The following is a 17,243-nucleotide window of genomic DNA, read 5'->3' on the forward strand; positions in this document are numbered from 1 at the left end:
ATGAAAACGCTGGAAGGGGAACGTAACGGACAATTAACCTAGACACGTGTTCTTCTACACAATGTAGACTCCCAAATTTCTCCAATCTTACATTTTTTATTTTACTTTCTAAATCTAAATCACCCTTTTCAGCTAGTGATTAGTTGTCGATTGTTCTTTCTAAAATCTCATTAGGCCGAAGACAACACGATTTCATGTTGGCTGCTCACTAATGATGAGAATGAGTGTTACACAATCACTTGCAAACGTCTCGAGTGCGATTGTGGCACAAGATGCTTCTAATTCTACCCGTGTTTGAAACAATTTAGAATTCTCTATATAATTGTGCAGAAATCCTATCTAAAATGTTGGTATCATTCCAACAAAATCCCCTACCAACTAATACTTCAAAAATTAATTTCAAATTGTTTCCGTGCTATTAAGAGTTACAAACATTAACTCTAAGGTCATCGAGAGGAGAAAATCTCAATGACTTCAATAAATAAAAGGTAAACCAATCGAGATAAACTTATTCGTTAAAAGAATCAAAATTTAAATTTCTTAAAAGAAATATGAAAGTGGAATACATCCCTGGAAATGTAAGTATCGGGATTTAAACAAACTATTTACTTATTATGAGAACTATTTAACACAAACCATTGAGCCAAAATGACGAAGAGATATTCTCGTATCGGCACCCAACTAATGTCGCAGGTTCGAGGAGTATCATATGAGAGGACTAAGCTGAGGTGACAAACCAAACCAAGGCTGACAAAGCTGACTTCATGGTTCTAATATAGCAAAAGCTTCACAGTGGCAACCAACTTTTACACGATCGAGTGTTGTTTTCCACACGAAAATGGATTGGTAAAATAACTAAATCATCTTGTGGCAACGAACTTTTAAACGATCGAGTGTTGTTTTCAACACGAGAATGGATTGGTAAAATAACTAAATCATCTTGTAACAACCCAACCACTGTATGAAGTTCTTAATTTTGATCTCGAAATACAGGGTAAGAATATTTTTTATTAATAAAAGTGACTAATGTATTTATAAATAATATTAAAATTTTAAGATCATATTAAAAAATAAAGAATTAACGGTTAAAAAGTTTATAGGTGTTAGAGTGAGATAAATTACAAAATTTAGAGATATTTTTATTAATTGAATAAAAATAAAATAAAATAAATAAGAAATAAACAGCTTTGATCATTGAGCGGCGGCACAATTTCGTCAAAAGCTTGAGTGTAGTAGCATCGAAATGATAATGGCTATCGGTAGCATGCGATTAGCATCATTAGATAAACCAGAATGGTTAAATCGAAAAGGATCTAGGAATTCTTTCAACGGTTTACATATATCATTAGTTGGGTAGGTTTAGGTTAAATGAACAAATTCATTTCTGGTACGACCTAAAACCATCGTGACCTCGTGGTCTATTCTTCTACTATGTTCAAGAGGTGTATCACTTTCATACAAATAATTTTATGTGCACCACTCTCGTACATACAAAACCTGCCAAGCTCATATTACTTTCGTAATCCCACACCACTCTCGAGAGTGAGAGTGGTATCAACTTCATGCACCAATTAGTTTAGTTCCATGAGATAAATAGGCTATGTTTTCTATTTATACAAATGACGACGTCCATCGCCATTCATATCCAATTAAATTAAATAAATTTAAAACAGGATATACAATTCTCTTACAAAAAAATTTAAAAAATATATAAAACAAAATCTATACAAAATTTAAATCGAATATAAGGGTGTAATTATTCTTAATTTTTTATTTGTTTGATTTCAGTTATATTAAAAAAAACTAACCCAAAATTAAAATATTTATTATACTCCAAAATTAATGATTAAAATCAAATATATTATTATTATTTTTTTTTTCTTTTCAAATACTAAATTAGAATCCACCCCAATTTCAAATTAACGATTATATGTCACCAATCAAAATAATATACACCAAATTTTAAAATAAATTATCTTTTATATCTTATTTATATTAATTAATTTATAAATTTTGATCCTTTCAAATATTTTAAAAAAAATATCAATTTTTTATTCATTGAATTAATCTTTAAAATATAATGTACGGGTCTTCATAGTCTATTATATTAAATAAACTTAACATAATTTATTTCGAATACGTCTCTCTTAAATTAAAAAAATTATACTTTCTAATATTTCTAACCCTAATTTTGATACCCTAATTTAAGATATCAACTCATATCAACTATATTATTTAAAGTTCAAATTAGTTACAAACAAGTATCATATTAAATAAACGTTAATAGCTCCAATATTTGGATTTAAGTGTCAACCTTTCAAATCCTTTAGATATCAAAAAAAAAAAAAAAAAAAAAATTATATTTTCATAAAAATATATTAAATAAATTAAAAAAATAAAATATATTTGATCCCTTTCCAAATATTGGGTTGAAATGTAATTTGGTTACGTGAACAGCTAAGGAAATCAAAATATAAATGTGAGATTTGTATCCTTTGTTAAGCTCCCACCTTTAATAGACAAAAACAAGCTTCCATAAATCTCGACTCAGTCAGCGTTTCTTCTTCAATTTCCTCTCACACCACTCTTAGCTCCGGGAAGGTTTTGGAGTAGGTCCGATGGGAAAGCGAAAAGCAGCGGACGGTGACGGCGACTGTGATGGCAATGATCGTAAGAACAGATTCAAATGCGGCTTCTGCGGGAGCGAGTTCAGATCGGAGAAGGCGCTGCATGGTCACATGAGGTCTCATCCTGAGCGGAATTGGAGGGGAATGAATCCGCCAGTTTCCGCCGCCGCCGCCGCTGCTATTGCTGCTACCGAAAGCTTCTCGTCCTCCTCCTCTTCTGGCGGCGTTGATCATGAGGTTCCCGATCGGGATTGCTATAGTCCGTTATTAACCTGGTCTACCACCGCCTGTAGAGGACGGAGGCCTATTGGCTCCAGCAGCTCTGCTTCTTCTGGTGTTGTTGATGCCATTGACACTGGGAAAGAGAACACGGACGCGCTTTTGAGGAACGAATATCCGTGCGATTTCTGCGGCAAAGCGTTTGGGTCTCCACAGGCATTGGGAGGCCACAAGTCTAGCTGCCCCTGCAAACCTAGAAAAAATGGAACACAAGAAGCTAAGCTACTCGGCTTTGATCTCAACGAGCTGCCTCCAGAGGATGGTGAAGCATGAGGTATTCGATCAGGAACTAATAGCTCAAAAACTGAAACCCTTAGCTGTGTTGTTTGCATTTTTTTGTGTTCATTCGTTGCTGTTTGTTTAGTCTATTAATTCATTGATTGATATATGTCTCTGATCTAAATGCATAATGTTAGCATTTTATGATAATATATATAGCTAGATCAGAACTAAATTTTGAGTTGTGTAACGACTCTAAAATCTTGACTTTGTATCCGATACTTACTAGAGTATTTGACATTCTCGAATCATATCATAGACAAAAGTTCTGAACAAGATAATCCATTTGAAACTCTAGGTGGTTTTAAAATTACAAAGAAAGTTAGCAGAGAAAATTAACATATTAGGTAGAAAGAGAGGGAGATTATACAATTCATATAAAAAAATTTGATTATTAATTTTGAATTTTATTATTGTTGGTGTCTCTCAAACTAGCTAGTGGGACTAAGTCGGAGAATCATAGAGATTTGGAGCTCAAAAATGAGATAAAGGAGGTCTGAAGCCTGTTATAGTTGACCTGTAACAGCTCAAACTCACCGCTAGCCGATATTGTCTATTTTGGCCGGTTATGAATCGTCGTTAACCTCACGGTTTTAAGACATGTCTGCTAGGGAAAGGTTTCCACACCCTTATAAGGAAATGCTCAATTTCCCTCTTCAACCCTTATAAGACTCGTTTTAAAAACCTTAAAGAGGACAATATCTGTTAGCGTTGAATTTGGACTATTACACGACCCATAGTCAATCCACATTTGTGATGGCTAAGACTCGATCGGGAAGACCATGCATGGCCATGAAAGGTCAAGCTGTAGCAGGTTTCTCAACTGAGACAGCAGAAATTCACGTAACCAGGCAAGTGGCGATCTTCCACCTGACGAGGCACAATAGTTGAGGTATAGAGCTGTAAGGTATGTCTGATAGGATGAAAAGTTATAGAAGATGATGAGTTATTCTCTTCCTTTCCTCAAATGCCTTACCCCTAATGAAGCTCAATCTGTCATGTGATAACTCTATGAGGGAATGTGTGGCCATCATTCTGGAGGCCGATCTTTGGTCTAAAGGTACTATGACTATGACAATGGTACTATTGGCCCACTATGTTGAAGGATGCAATAAGTTTGAAACCCCTGTGACCAATTTTCTCTAAGCCTATGGAACGATATCGTGCGTTTCGAACAATCAAACTATGTTTTCACTGTTATTTGGAGTCTGAGACGGTCATCTATGGTTGAACAGTTAAAATGTGAACATCGAGAAACAACAGATCTTCATGTGCTAAATACAAAAACTAAGTAGCTCGATGTTATAATTCAAAGTATGTGTGCGGCGTTTCAAAGAGGGGAGCTTGGTTCTTAGACAGATTATATGCTAAACATAAGGAATCAAGTCATGATCAGGCTAAGAACCTATGAATTGGCAAACTTGGACAGAAAGAGCATGCCTTGTCTAATGTTATCATTAATGAATCGTTCGTAGTCTCATGTATATTCTTCTATATAATACCCGAGTAATTTGTTTTATCTGCGAAGTTCAATCAAGTTAGTGTGAGTGAAAACAAACCATCAGAAGATACAAAAGTTACCATTATAACAAAGATATGAACACGATACAAAAGACAACGAACAAAAGAGCAGAACTAAAGAAACACAAACAAGATGATGATCATGACTCAAAGACGGAGTCATTAAGGACCTCTCTAGAGACGTTCTCTAAGGAATCACAGAAATAGTTCAAACCAATCCAAACAATTCAATCTTTTCAGATTCAACACCTGATGGATAAATATTTACATCATTTTGTTTTCCAGAAGTAGAGAGTTCTCAAACTAAAGGAGTCTTGTTAGTGACAGTGGCACAACATTTTCAAGAAAGAACAAGAGAGTTTAACCATTTTCCAGACCAGTTGCTCCCAAAGTAAAACAAAAATCTACCAAACGTATCAGTGCACAGTATCATACCTTCAAAATCTTACAATAGTATTAAACTGCTAGTATGCCTGCAATTTCTTGAATTCATCACAATATCGTCCCAATGAACTCGACCCGTGCAATAATATCAATACCGTATAGTTCATTCATTAAAACTTACAAGTAGTTTATAGAAATATATAGTCTCAAGGAATGAATGCATGTGATTCATCGAGAGGTTCCAATCTGTTTAGATACTGTACTGATTGTCTATCAAAAATCATGACTACAACAACAGTCACAAGAGAAAGAAATAAAAAAAGAAACCCATTAAACAACTTACAACTGAGATTCCTACATGCCCCTGCCCTTCCCCTCTCTCTCTTTTTCTTTTTGTGTTCTTTTATCTAAGCAAAATGATGAAAACTGTTCAGTTTGAACATTGTTCAATCCACAAAATATGTTGGTACATCTAGGCTTAATTATGTTGGTACATCTAATCCAGCAGGTGAAGGCATTTGCAAGACAAAAAGCCAAAAAACGAGGAACAAGAGTATCAACTGCACAAATGCACAAGAACTAACCTTGAATACTTCCCAACGTGTCGTCAAAACCTCCTTGGTTTCCGATACATCATCACATGCTTGTTTCTTAAGCACTGTAGCTTTGCTTTCAGCTTCTCTAGGTCTCTTCATCATCTCTACTTGTTCGTCAGCAAAAACTTGTTTTTCACCATCAATTATTGTTTCACATTGTAACTTCTCAATTGCTCTTGTTATTGCCAAATATTCAATTTCTGCTTCAATTCTTTGCCTAAAAAACCTCTCGAACTCCTCTTCTGTTTCTCTAACTTCCTCTTTGTGTGACTTGCTGGTGCTGATGGAGGATTCCAGTTCAGCTACTCGGGATTCCTTCGATTTGAGTATTGCCATTGTCTCTTCTAATTCGGTTTCCAATAATTTTACCTTTCCTGTCAAGCCTAGAACTGTGACTTCAAAAGAACTTGAAGCAGCCTTTCCTGTGCCCATTTGGAAAGATGAACTAGTTTTATGTGTTTCTAGGTTGTTGTCATACACAAAACTTGAAGGTTCAGCATCATTGAATATGCTTGAAGATCGTATCTCGTCCTTCCCAATCTCCCCTAGTTTTTTGATTTCTGGAAAGTATAGTATAGCATTATTAGAACTCAACTCAAAATACCAAATAAGCTGACAGGGTATGCATTCAGCAAGAAACAACCAGATCAGATGGATAAGAACTAAGGTGAAACTGTAACAAATGAGACAAAATTTTGTTAGATTAATAGAATTTAGCATTCAAAAACGTAACGTCCTATCGAAAGCGAAATCACGAGCTAATCAAGCAGTCTGACAGTTCATTGAGCCAATTTTAAGTCATTACTTCATTCTCAGTTCATTAAGGCTCAAAGAAGTTCATAATAACACCTAACAATCCCATTTAAAAAGGGTATAGAAACCTTTTTCAAGGGCATGTTGGGCAGACTGGAGGCTGAGAATAGACTCCTCCATGGGATCCTTATTCAATGGTGACCAGTGATTCCTATCCTTTTCTTCCTTAACATCAAATGACAAGTTCGTAGTTAAATTATCTTGAGTAACATCTTCAGCTTCGACCTCGTCCTCTTTCCTATACGCAGTTTCGACTTCTTTGCTAAACTGTTGATCACCTGCATAAGCTCCATCACTGTTGTCTCCATCATCTGTAACAGATCTTTCATTTTGGTTTCCATTACTAGCACTAGCACCAGCAACATTGCCCTGCCGAAAGACAAAGCACGAGCTCCTCGAGTCGGACTCGATGCTAGACTGAGAATTCTCCTTCTCAACTTTGATTCTTTCTCCTCCTCTTGCCTTTTTACTGCCTTCAACACGTCCCTTTCCCTGATTACCCTTTTGACCAGAACCGCCTGTACTTTTCCCATTCATACTCTTTATCCTGTTTTTTTCCCTCACATGTCCTAACACAGCATTCAAATCGTACCTCGCCTTCGGAGCACTGGCTGCTGTCGACGATTTACTGCTCCGATCTTCGCTGTTTTCAGAATCCGTGCCATGATTAAAAGCAGACCCCATAGCAAACCTGGAATTAGAACTAGAACCATGGAGAGCCAATCCATCGACATTTCCGATATTCCTCAACGGGGTTATAGATCCAACAGAACCTTCATTATTTTGCTTAGTTTCGGTCGGAGAAAGTTGAGGTTTAATCGGATTCCCGGAAGTAGATAGCGCACGCTTCAGAATTTTACTAGTATCTTCACTTGAATTCATATCCTTTATAAAATCTCTAGGAATACGCTTCCATTTCTTCAATCCATAACCTTTTCTTAGTGGAGAAGGAATATTGGGAGGCGAATTCGCAGCTATTCCACTTAAATCCTTCCCCTTAGCAGCAGCAGAAACCGATCCCATGGCATCAAAAGCATTTCCAGCAGCACAAGAGTGGTTAGCATCATTAGCACAAGTGCCATTAGTTCTGATTCGGCTAACATCATCAAAATGAATAGCATCCTGGTTCACTTCATTGTCTTCCACCGATTCGCTTTCAAAATCCATAAAAACAAAACCAGGGAGATCTCCAAAAACCCCCCACAGTGCTCGGAAATGTCAGTCAGATCAAGACAACAAGAATCCCTCCGCCGCAGCCGCACTAAATCTTAAGAACAAAACAAAAGAATCAAAAACAAATAAAACCCAGATGCCAGAAAAGAAAAGGGAAATGGATAGTGGGTCGATGGGGGAATTCAATAAGAGGAAGAAAGTACGAGGAAAGGAAACGTACCTTCAAATCCCCCACCTCTATCCAAAAGCAGAAGATATTGAAGAGGGGATTGGAAAGAGAGAGGGGTGAAGAATTAAGGGCAAATGGAAACCCTAAATCATGGAGGAAATGGGAGGAAACAAAATCATGGTGAAGAAGAACAGAGACAATCAAGAAGAGAATAAAAGAAAAAAAAGAGAGAACGGGTTGGCAAGAAAACGAGATAGAACGTGGAGGAGAGTGATTGGGGCCACATGGCGGACAGCGGCGGCTCAATCACACACAGTACACACCCACCGTCAGATCCTTCTCCATTTATTAAAAAAAATATAAATATATTTTTAAAACCTTTAATATTTTAATTTTTTTTTAATTTATTAAAGGAGAATTGGTATATTTTAATTAATTTTTTTACTATTTTAAATTTTGGTACGTCAGCTTTTTTTTAATAATTGAAAATTAATATGTTATAAAATATTTTTAATCAATATGGTTGAACTAAAAATGGTGCAAAATAATAAGTTTCTTTTTTTAAAATAAAAGCTATTATTTGGTAAAAAAATTTCAAATTACTTCAAAAATATAATAAAATTGAGCCTGAGCGTTAAAGTGGTCTCCCATTGTTTGGACGAAATTGTACATGGCGTGAATAAACCTATTATGTGTTGTGATTCTCGAGGCACCATAAATTAATATATGTTATAAAGTAGAAGTGAAATATTAAAATTATAACAAAGTATTGTATGCATCACCCTACCTAACAATAATTATTTATGCGGATCTGACCATGTTGTGCATAAGTTGAACATGAACAGCCTAGAGTTAATGAAAACTAGATGTTCTCTTAGTGGGTCCACGTGCATGTGTGGGTCGTGTGTAGAGAAATACTATGCATTTAAACTCACTAAAAATATGACTTACTGATTAAAACTGAAAACGTAACGGTATGCATTTTGCATTTTTCAATTACAATGGTGGGATAACTTAACGAATATTTTGAAATACACATTTTATATTTATTTATAAAAAAAAAAAAAAAAAAAAACTCCAAATTTGAAAATATGGTGCATGAGAATATTCTTAAAAATATGTATAATTACCAAGAGGGACAGGAAATTTGATTGGGCCGTGTCATTATAGCTGCTTTGGCCTATTTGTTAATTCCAATATCCAAAATATTCCAATTTTCATTTAAATATTAATATTAATATTTTATTTATTTATTTATTTATTTATGAAGATTCCTGTCTCTAAAATTAATTCAAAATAATAGACAACAAAATTAGGTGGACACGACACAACTTAAATAATTTCAAGAAAAGGGTCTGAAAGTTTGCTTTTTGCAGTTTCGGCCTTTTTTTGGAGGGTTTTCAATGTTCTAATTTACAAACCAACCCTTCATTTTCCATTAAATTATTCATTTGGCATGCCAATATTTATTTAAGTAAATACATTTGAATTGTCAAACTTATTTTAAAAAAAGAATTGTACTTATTCAATTATTACAAACCCCTCGAACAAAGCACGCTTCCCCTTAATCGAGGCTTGTTTGACATTCTGAAACACGACTCTCCACAATGATATGATATTGTCTACTTTGAGCCTAAGCTCTCATGGCTTTGCTTTGAGCTTCCCCAAAAGGTCTCATATCAATGGAGCTAGTATTCCTCACTTATAAACCCATGATCATTCCCTAAATTAGCCGATGTAGAACTTTATCATCCAACAAGTTGATTTTTAAAATTTTAAATTAACCGAATCAACAAGAAATTGAAGCTGATTAGAGTCAACTCAATCTAATCTAGTTTTAAGGAAACTCATGAACTAATCTAATCCAACCGAGATAAGTTTGTAATTCGATTCAAACCATAAGAATGGAATTGAGTTGATCTGAATTTTTAGGGTCATTAGATTTTTTAAAAATTTATATCCTAAATATTTAACCTAAATTTCAGACAAAATAATCTTTAAAATAGGTAACAAGTTGATGGATTAAATACACATGCACACAAAATAAAAATGTAACGTAATTGAGTGACTTAAAGTCGTTGAAAACACGAACATCTAACATGTAACCTGTATTAGAAACATAATCATTTAGGTCATGACCCTAATTGGATAGTACACACTAATCATCTAACATGTCGAAAACAAAACTTATCATGTAGCCTGAAATTAGGAACCAAAACATATAATTTTAGTCTACGACAAAGGTGGTATAATTAACTCATTCACGGACGAGTAATTGCTATCATTCCATGTCACAAATATCATATCTTGCATAAAACGAGAGATTCATAAATCAGGATTCTAATTTGATCATCCTCTGCTTGTAGGGATCTAAGGCACCGCCCTGAAGCGTCACGGACGAACCTAATTGTCTTGCAATTACGCGAACTTGCTCAATAAGCCACGACCGATAATTAGTCAGACTAGTCTGACTCCTTCCTTTGGGGACTATCCTTACAAACCTAAAATAAGTAAAAAATAATAAATAAAATAAAATAAGTTATTATTATTATTTTAATGAGAGAAATATGGAGCAATTCTATCCCTGCCCCTCTCATGTGCAGCTTACAGTGTAGTACTGCATAGTTCAGCAGATATACATTTCTAAAATGCGGGGCCCCTCATAAAAAATAAAATAAAATGATTTAAATAGTACAACCACAATATTATAAACTATGAATTATAAATATTACATCATTATAAATACACGACAAATTAAAATAAGAGTAAAGTTTGAACGTGGCATTAAGACGGTTCATATGACATCATAATTAACCTAATTTAAATCAAGAAAGTTGGATTAAATAGTTTTGAAAATCGAAAAATTTGAATCGGTTTGTGAGTTAAATTTTTTTTATTGGATAAACTCGATCGTCCAAAAATCAGGTTATAATCCGAATATTAATCTTATTTTCTTGCCATTTTCTACTTATTAAGATTAATTTAAATGGTAATTCTTTTTTCATTTATTATGGTGGGTCCCAACATTAAATGAATATCAAATAAAAGATTGTAGTGTACATTTCTTCCACAAGTAAATCAGTCCGAAGTTGGATCATCATCAAGACCATGCGGAGATTAACGGGGGAGAGTGTCACAATCTAAGGAGTGGTTGTGGCTTAAGTTAGTGATTGAGGACGATTAAGAAGGAGAGAGAATCACAATCTAACTAAGAAGAGAATAAGGTGTGACCATCACGTTGGTGGAGTAGATATGATATTGTAATAATATATTCAAATAGGTTTAAAAATCTGTATTTAATTAGTGGAAGAGGGAAAAAAAGAAAAGGTTGCTATCAAACAATCTCTTACTGAGCATCTGGTTCAGTTGGACTGGTCTTGTGGGTACAATTACCACAGCAGATTGTTTGAAATTTTGTCAGCTCAATCTTAGCCCAAATGAAATTCATGATTCAAATTAGTTTCCCTTCATCTTCAACAGCTGATCTGCTGAGTCTTGTTCAAGCTTTGAATATGGAAAGTTTGATCCAAAACCCACTTCCAGAGCCATTGCCGCATCCATGGTTCCACTCCCAATGCCCCCTTTTTTTTCTCTGTTTTCTGACCAATCTTCGGTCTCTGTGATCCATTTCTTTGACCCTTCCTCCTTTTCCCTTGCAAATACACGTAAAACAAAACCCTATTGCTCCATTTCGAGACGGGGTTTTCTTTATTTTATTGTCCCCATCTATGCCTCTCAACAAATCCTAAACTATTCCCACTCCCCACCTCTGTTTTTTTTATTCAAATGTACCTCAGATCCAACTTGTTCAACTTGTTTTGCATACAACGATAGAGGTGGGTTTCTTGTTCTTCTTCGTTTTTTTTTTCCCTTGATGTATCAATGAACCAGTGGCGTTCTGTAACTCGTAGCTGGGTTTTTGTTTTTCGTGGGTTTTGATCAAGAAATGTGATTAATGATTCCTGAAATCGAAAACCCATCTTCTGTTTTCGTGTTTTTGGTTTGATTTTGAATTGTGGGTTTGGTTTCTTGCTTCCTGTCCTGTCATGGCTGTTGAACAGAGGAAGGCTCTGTTTCTTACTGTTGCATTCAACTTGAGCTGAGACCAGAGTGAATGAATTGAAGGTTTCTGGAGTTGGATCTGTTTTTAAAGCTATGGATTCTGATGGGGTTGATTCAGAATCTGCTCCGGCGAGATCCACCGGTCTCACCATTAAAATTGCTCCAAGTTCTGCAACTAAGCCGCCGGGAACTTCCCCGTCCGATTTGGCATTGCCGGACCTTAAAACCTCAATCGAGTCCTCACCTTATAACTCGCCTTCCCTTTTATCGCCACCGTCGTCGGCGTTTGTTTCGGCTCTGCAGTCGCCGTACATTTCGCCGAGGGCAGTTATCCCAAAGCCGGAAGCGAATCCGATACCGACGGATATCACGACGGCGCTGACTTGTTCCTCGCCGCCGATTTCGCATTCTGAGGATATTCCTAGTAGTTCCTACACGCCTCCGTCTGACCAATATGAATATTCCGATAACCCTTCTACTGATTCCAAGCTGCAATTTGTTGCATGCGTTCCTGTCCCAGACTCTGCTCCGCCGCGCATTTCGTTCTCCTTCCCTGTCCCTCGGATCTCCTTCGCCAAATGCGGCGGCCCCCTCTCCCCTGTTTCCACCTCTAAACTCAGAAGCTGTGATGTCTACATTGGCTTCCATGGCCAAGCTAATGGCCTAATACGCTTCTGTAAATGGCTCAAATCAGAACTTGAGCTTCAAGGGATTGCCTGCTTCATCGCCGATCGGTCCAAGTACTCCGATAATCAAAGCCACGAGATCGCCGACCGGGTTATCAGCTCTGTGACATTCGGAATCGTTGTCCTCACCAACTCCAAATTCCATAACCCTTTCACCTTGGAGGAGGTGAGATTCTTTGCACAGAAGAAGAACTTGATTCCATTGTTTTTCGATATGGAGTCGTCGGAGATCTCGAGCTTTCTCAGCTACAATTCCATGGATAAAGAGTTCAAAGAGACAGGGCAGGGATTGATGAAGTTCCATGAATACAAATTGGAGGCCAATGAAGGTAACTGGAGAAGCTGCATAGCTAAAGCAGCAGGGATTTTGAGAGCAAAACTTGGTAGGATGAGTACTGAAAGTGATGTTGAAAGATTTGAGGAGCTTCCATTTCCAAGAAACAGAAACTTTGTGGGGAGGGAGAAGGAGATTATGGAAATGGAAACCGCTCTGTTCGGTGGTCGAAGCTATCATAAGCAAGACGGTGCGGTGTCTACGCCGATCGTCGAAGGCAATGGCAGCCAGCAATCCGAAGGCCTAGCAGATGAAGAAAGTGAGCCAGTCACTGTGAGGGGAAGTAGATTTATTAACTTGGAGATAGGAAGGTCTGATAATCCAACTTTGGAGACATGGGTTGAACCAGCTAAAGGAAGAAATTCATTCAAAAGATCAAAGCATAAGGAAATGGTAAAAACTGGGAATCACAAGAGCACTAGCAGCAGCATAATGTGCATCAATGGTGTCCCTGGAATTGGAAAGACAGAGCTAGCTCTGGAATTCGCTTATAGATACTCTCAACGGTACAAGATGGTTTTATGGGTCGGTGGCGAAGCTCGTTACTTTCGACAAAACATATTGAATCTATCTTTGAACTTAGGATTAGACATAAGTGCTGATGCTGAAAAAGATCGAGGACGATTTCGGAGTTTCGAGGAGCAAGAACTCGAGGCATTCAAACGAGTCAAGAGGGAGCTATTTGGAGACATGCCATACTTGTTGATCATTGATAATCTTGAGGCAGAGGAGGATTGGTGGGAAGGGAAAGATTTGAACGATTTGTTGCCGAGGAACACCGGGGGATCTCATGTGATCATCACGACGAGACTCTCGAAAGTGACGAGTTTTCGGATGATAAACATTCATCCATTGCCTTTGGCTGATGCTATGGTTTTGATGAGAGGAAGAAGGAAGAAAGAATACCCTTCTGAGGAATTGGAGTATCTCAGGAAGTTTGATGAGAAGCTTGGGAGGTTGACATACGGTCTTTGGGTGATTGGATCACTGCTTGGTGAGCTTGCTATCACCCCGTCTTCTCTTTTCGAAGCTATCGAGCAAATCCCGGTCGATGAATCGTCTCCGTGCTCGTACATAAGTATAAACGAAGAGCATTACTGCAAAAACAATCCTTTCCTGATGAAGATCATTTACTTTTCCTTTTCAATCTTGGACCAAACTAATGGACCTCTTGCATCAGGAATATTACTGGTTGGCGCTTGGTTCGCCCCAGCGCCTGTTTCGATATCGGTACTAGCCACAGCAGCAAAGGACATGGCTTTGTCAAGAAAAGGATTGAAAAAGTGGAGCAAATGCCTGAGTTTCATGTTTGGTTGTTGCTCCTCTTGTTTAGCTTCACAAGCTTGGAAAAGTGAGGAAGAATCTGCTCTTCTTCTAATCAAGTTCGGACTCGCCCGAAAAGCGAACAAGCAACCGGGTTGTTGGATCCAATTCCATCCCATAACTCAAGTGTTTGCAAAAAGAAAGGAAGGTTTATCAGCTGCCAAGTCCATAGTTCAAGGGATCAGGAAATCTAGCAGTAACACAATGGCTAACTTGGATCATTTATGGGCTTCTGCATTTCTCGTCTTCGGTTTCAAATCCGAACCTCCGTTCGTACAACTAAAGGCTGTTGATATGGTCCTATACATAAAAAAAACAGCCCTCCCTTTGGCAATTCTGGCGTTCACGACGTTTTCGAGGTGCAACTCGGCTCTAGAGTTGCTGAAGGTATGCACAAATGCACTTGAGGAAGTAGAGAAGTCATTTGTATCTCAAATACAAGACTGGTGTGAAGGGTCATTATGTTGGAAAAAGAAGTTCCAAGGCGGGTACCAACGGGTCGATGAATACGTGTGGCAAGACGTGACATTGCTGAAAGCTACACTGCTCGAAACACGAGCAAAGCTACTGCTTAGAGGTGGACACTTCGACAGCGCCGAAGAGCTATGTAGAACTTGCATAAGTATAAGAACAGTCATGTTGGGACATAACCATGCCCAAACCTTGGCAGCTCAAGAAACGTTAGCGAAAATCGTTCGACTTCGAAGCAAGATCTGATGTAGTTAATAATCCAAATACTTGGTAAACTAGTTTTGACAGTTCAGTAACCAAGTGTTGTATGTAAAATCAGATTTGTGGGTCATAAATTTAGTGTTTTTATGTCATTTTAGCTGAATTTGACACAAGAAATGGGATGAACAGAGACAGATTACTGCTTAAATTACAGTTGATGATGAACAAAATGACAACATTAAAGAACAAATGGGAGGCCATGAGAAAGATGGGATAAGGCTTTTGATGAATAAGACATTCATTTACTAAAGGCTGAATGCTTATCTTAATACTTGGTTCACAACTCACCTGCCCAAAACACACACACCAGAAAAAGGCTAATCTAAATTCATTCTCTAATAGCCACTTGCTCCAACATACAAATTATTAGTATAATATTGTCTATAACATTAACCCTTTTTCGTTGGACATCAACCATTCAATCATCGTACGGTAACAGTCTAAGTCCACTACTAGCATTTGTAACCACTCAAGTTCATCACTAGCAAATATTATCTGCTTTGATCCGTTACGTATCGTCGTCAGTTTCACGGTTTTAAAACGCATTTGTTAGTAAGAGGTTTCCATATCCTTACAAGAAATGCTCCGTTTCCCTCTCCAACCAATATTTGATCTCACAATCCACCTCCCTTAGGGACCCAATGTCCTTGTTGACACATCGCTCGATGTCTGTCTCTAGTACCATTTATAACAGTCCAAGCCCACCACTAACAAATATTGTCCGCTTTGGACCGTTACGTATGGCCGTCAGTCTCATGGTTTTAAAACATGTCTGCTAGTAAGAGTTTCCACACCCTTATCCTCTCCAACCGATGTTGGATCTCACAATCCACCACCTTTGAGGCCCCAACGTCATCACTGACACATTGTTTGGTGTCTGTCTTTGATACCATTTGTAACAACCTAAGTCCACTACTAGCAAAATTATCCGCTTTGACCCATTAAGTATCATCGTCAGTTTCACAGTTTTGAAACATGTTTGCTAGTGAGAAGTTTCCACACCTTTATATGGAAGGTTTCGTTCCTCGACAATGAATAACTATTCTTTTCCTTCTAACTGATACCAAACTTCATTTACTTTGGTACTGATAACTGGTGGCATCAGAGGGGCCGTTTTACTAATTTTGATGTAAATTTCGCCATAGAAAGGTAGTCAGTAAAATGAATTGTTTGAGAGCCCCTGGAGTGGTCAATTGTTTAATCTTGCAAGCTTTTGAAGATCAGAGTAAGCCAAATGTGAAGTGGAAGCAAGGGGTCCAATTGCAAGCACTCAAGAGAGAGAGAGAGAGTTTTGGGAGGTGTCTAGATTTCACCATGAAAAGTATGTATTTATTAATCATACACATGTAAAGATTCATATATATATACTCTCACCCACCAAGCATTGGTTTCAAAAGCATATTAATGATATCAAAAGAAGAGTTAAAGGTAAGGTTAAGCTTTTAAGTTTAGTATTAGCAGAGTTCGATCTGATGCTATTTCCTTTTCAGCCAGCTGTGGTTGGATTTCAGGTTATAGTTTTGAAGCCCACCAAACCAAAAAGTTCAATCTTTTCAACTTAGTGATTGTATAGCTGGATTAACCAAAACCCATCTTATAAAAAGTTGGAAGCACTTAGGAACACCAACCATCAACCATGGCTTTAATGATGGTTTTGCTAAAGACAAAAGGGTTTGTTTTTATGAGATCTTACGTCGATTGGAGAAGAGGACGAAACATTCCTTATAAGAGTTTGGAAACTTCTCCCTAGTAGACGTGTTTTAAAAATTTTGAGGGAAAACTCAAGAAGAACAATATCTATTAGCGGTGGGCTTGAGTTGTTACAAATAGTATCAGAGTCAGACATGGAGCGGTGTGTCAAAAGGATGCTGAGTCCTAAAGGGGTGGAACCAGACAATGTGCTAGCGAGGATGCTGAACCCTGAAGAGAGGTGAACACCGAATGGTGTGCCAACGAGAAAGCTAGGCCTCGAAGGAGTGGATTGTGAGATCTCAAGTCAATTGGAGAGAGGAACGAGTGTTAGTGAGAATGCTGGGCTGCAAAGGGGTGGATTGTGAGATCCCATATCGATTGAAGAAGAAAAGAAACATTATTTATAAGAGTATAGAAACATTACTCTAATAGATGCGTTTTAGAATCCGGGAAAGTCCAAGCTACTATCAGTAGTATTTGGACAAACTGAGAAAAAAAGCAGTCTCACCAGCAATGATGAGAGAGAAAGAGGAATGAGGGAGCTTTAGATCCAAAAGTGAAAAGGAATAGCCC

General features: G+C 37.4%; 2 protein-coding genes across 3 annotated transcripts; one reads left to right on the plus strand and one right to left on the minus strand.

Moving 5' to 3' along the window:
- Positions 1 to 5,291: 5,291 nt before the first annotated feature.
- LOC111498369 (WPP domain-interacting protein 2-like) lies at positions 5,292 to 8,171 on the minus strand. Of its 2 annotated transcripts, none has more exons than XM_023149578.1 (3): positions 7,893 to 8,171; positions 6,568 to 7,760; positions 5,292 to 6,246 (listed from the first exon to the last, which is right to left on the minus strand). In XM_023149578.1, exons 2-3 carry the CDS (start codon positions 7,664 to 7,666, stop codon positions 5,573 to 5,575), a joined length of 1,773 nt encoding a protein of 590 aa, XP_023005346.1. In that variant the 5' UTR covers positions 7,667 to 7,760; positions 7,893 to 8,171; the 3' UTR covers positions 5,292 to 5,572. The 2 variants fall into 2 exon arrangements, with proteins under 2 accessions (XP_023005346.1, XP_023005345.1); XM_023149577.1 differs by having other exon boundaries at positions 6,568 to 7,766.
- Positions 8,172 to 11,151: 2,980 nt separating this feature from the next.
- LOC111498330 lies at positions 11,152 to 15,123 on the plus strand. Its single transcript, XM_023149511.1, has one exon. It carries the CDS (start codon positions 11,997 to 11,999, stop codon positions 14,961 to 14,963), a length of 2,967 nt encoding a protein of 988 aa, XP_023005279.1. The 5' UTR covers positions 11,152 to 11,996; the 3' UTR covers positions 14,964 to 15,123.
- The last annotated feature ends 2,120 nt before the right edge of the window (positions 15,124 to 17,243 follow it).

This window comes from Cucurbita maxima, unplaced genomic scaffold (assembly GCF_002738345.1).
Source record: "Cucurbita maxima cultivar Rimu unplaced genomic scaffold, Cmax_1.0 Cma_Scf00025, whole genome shotgun sequence".
NCBI classification, from domain to species: domain Eukaryota; kingdom Viridiplantae; phylum Streptophyta; class Magnoliopsida; order Cucurbitales; family Cucurbitaceae; genus Cucurbita; species Cucurbita maxima.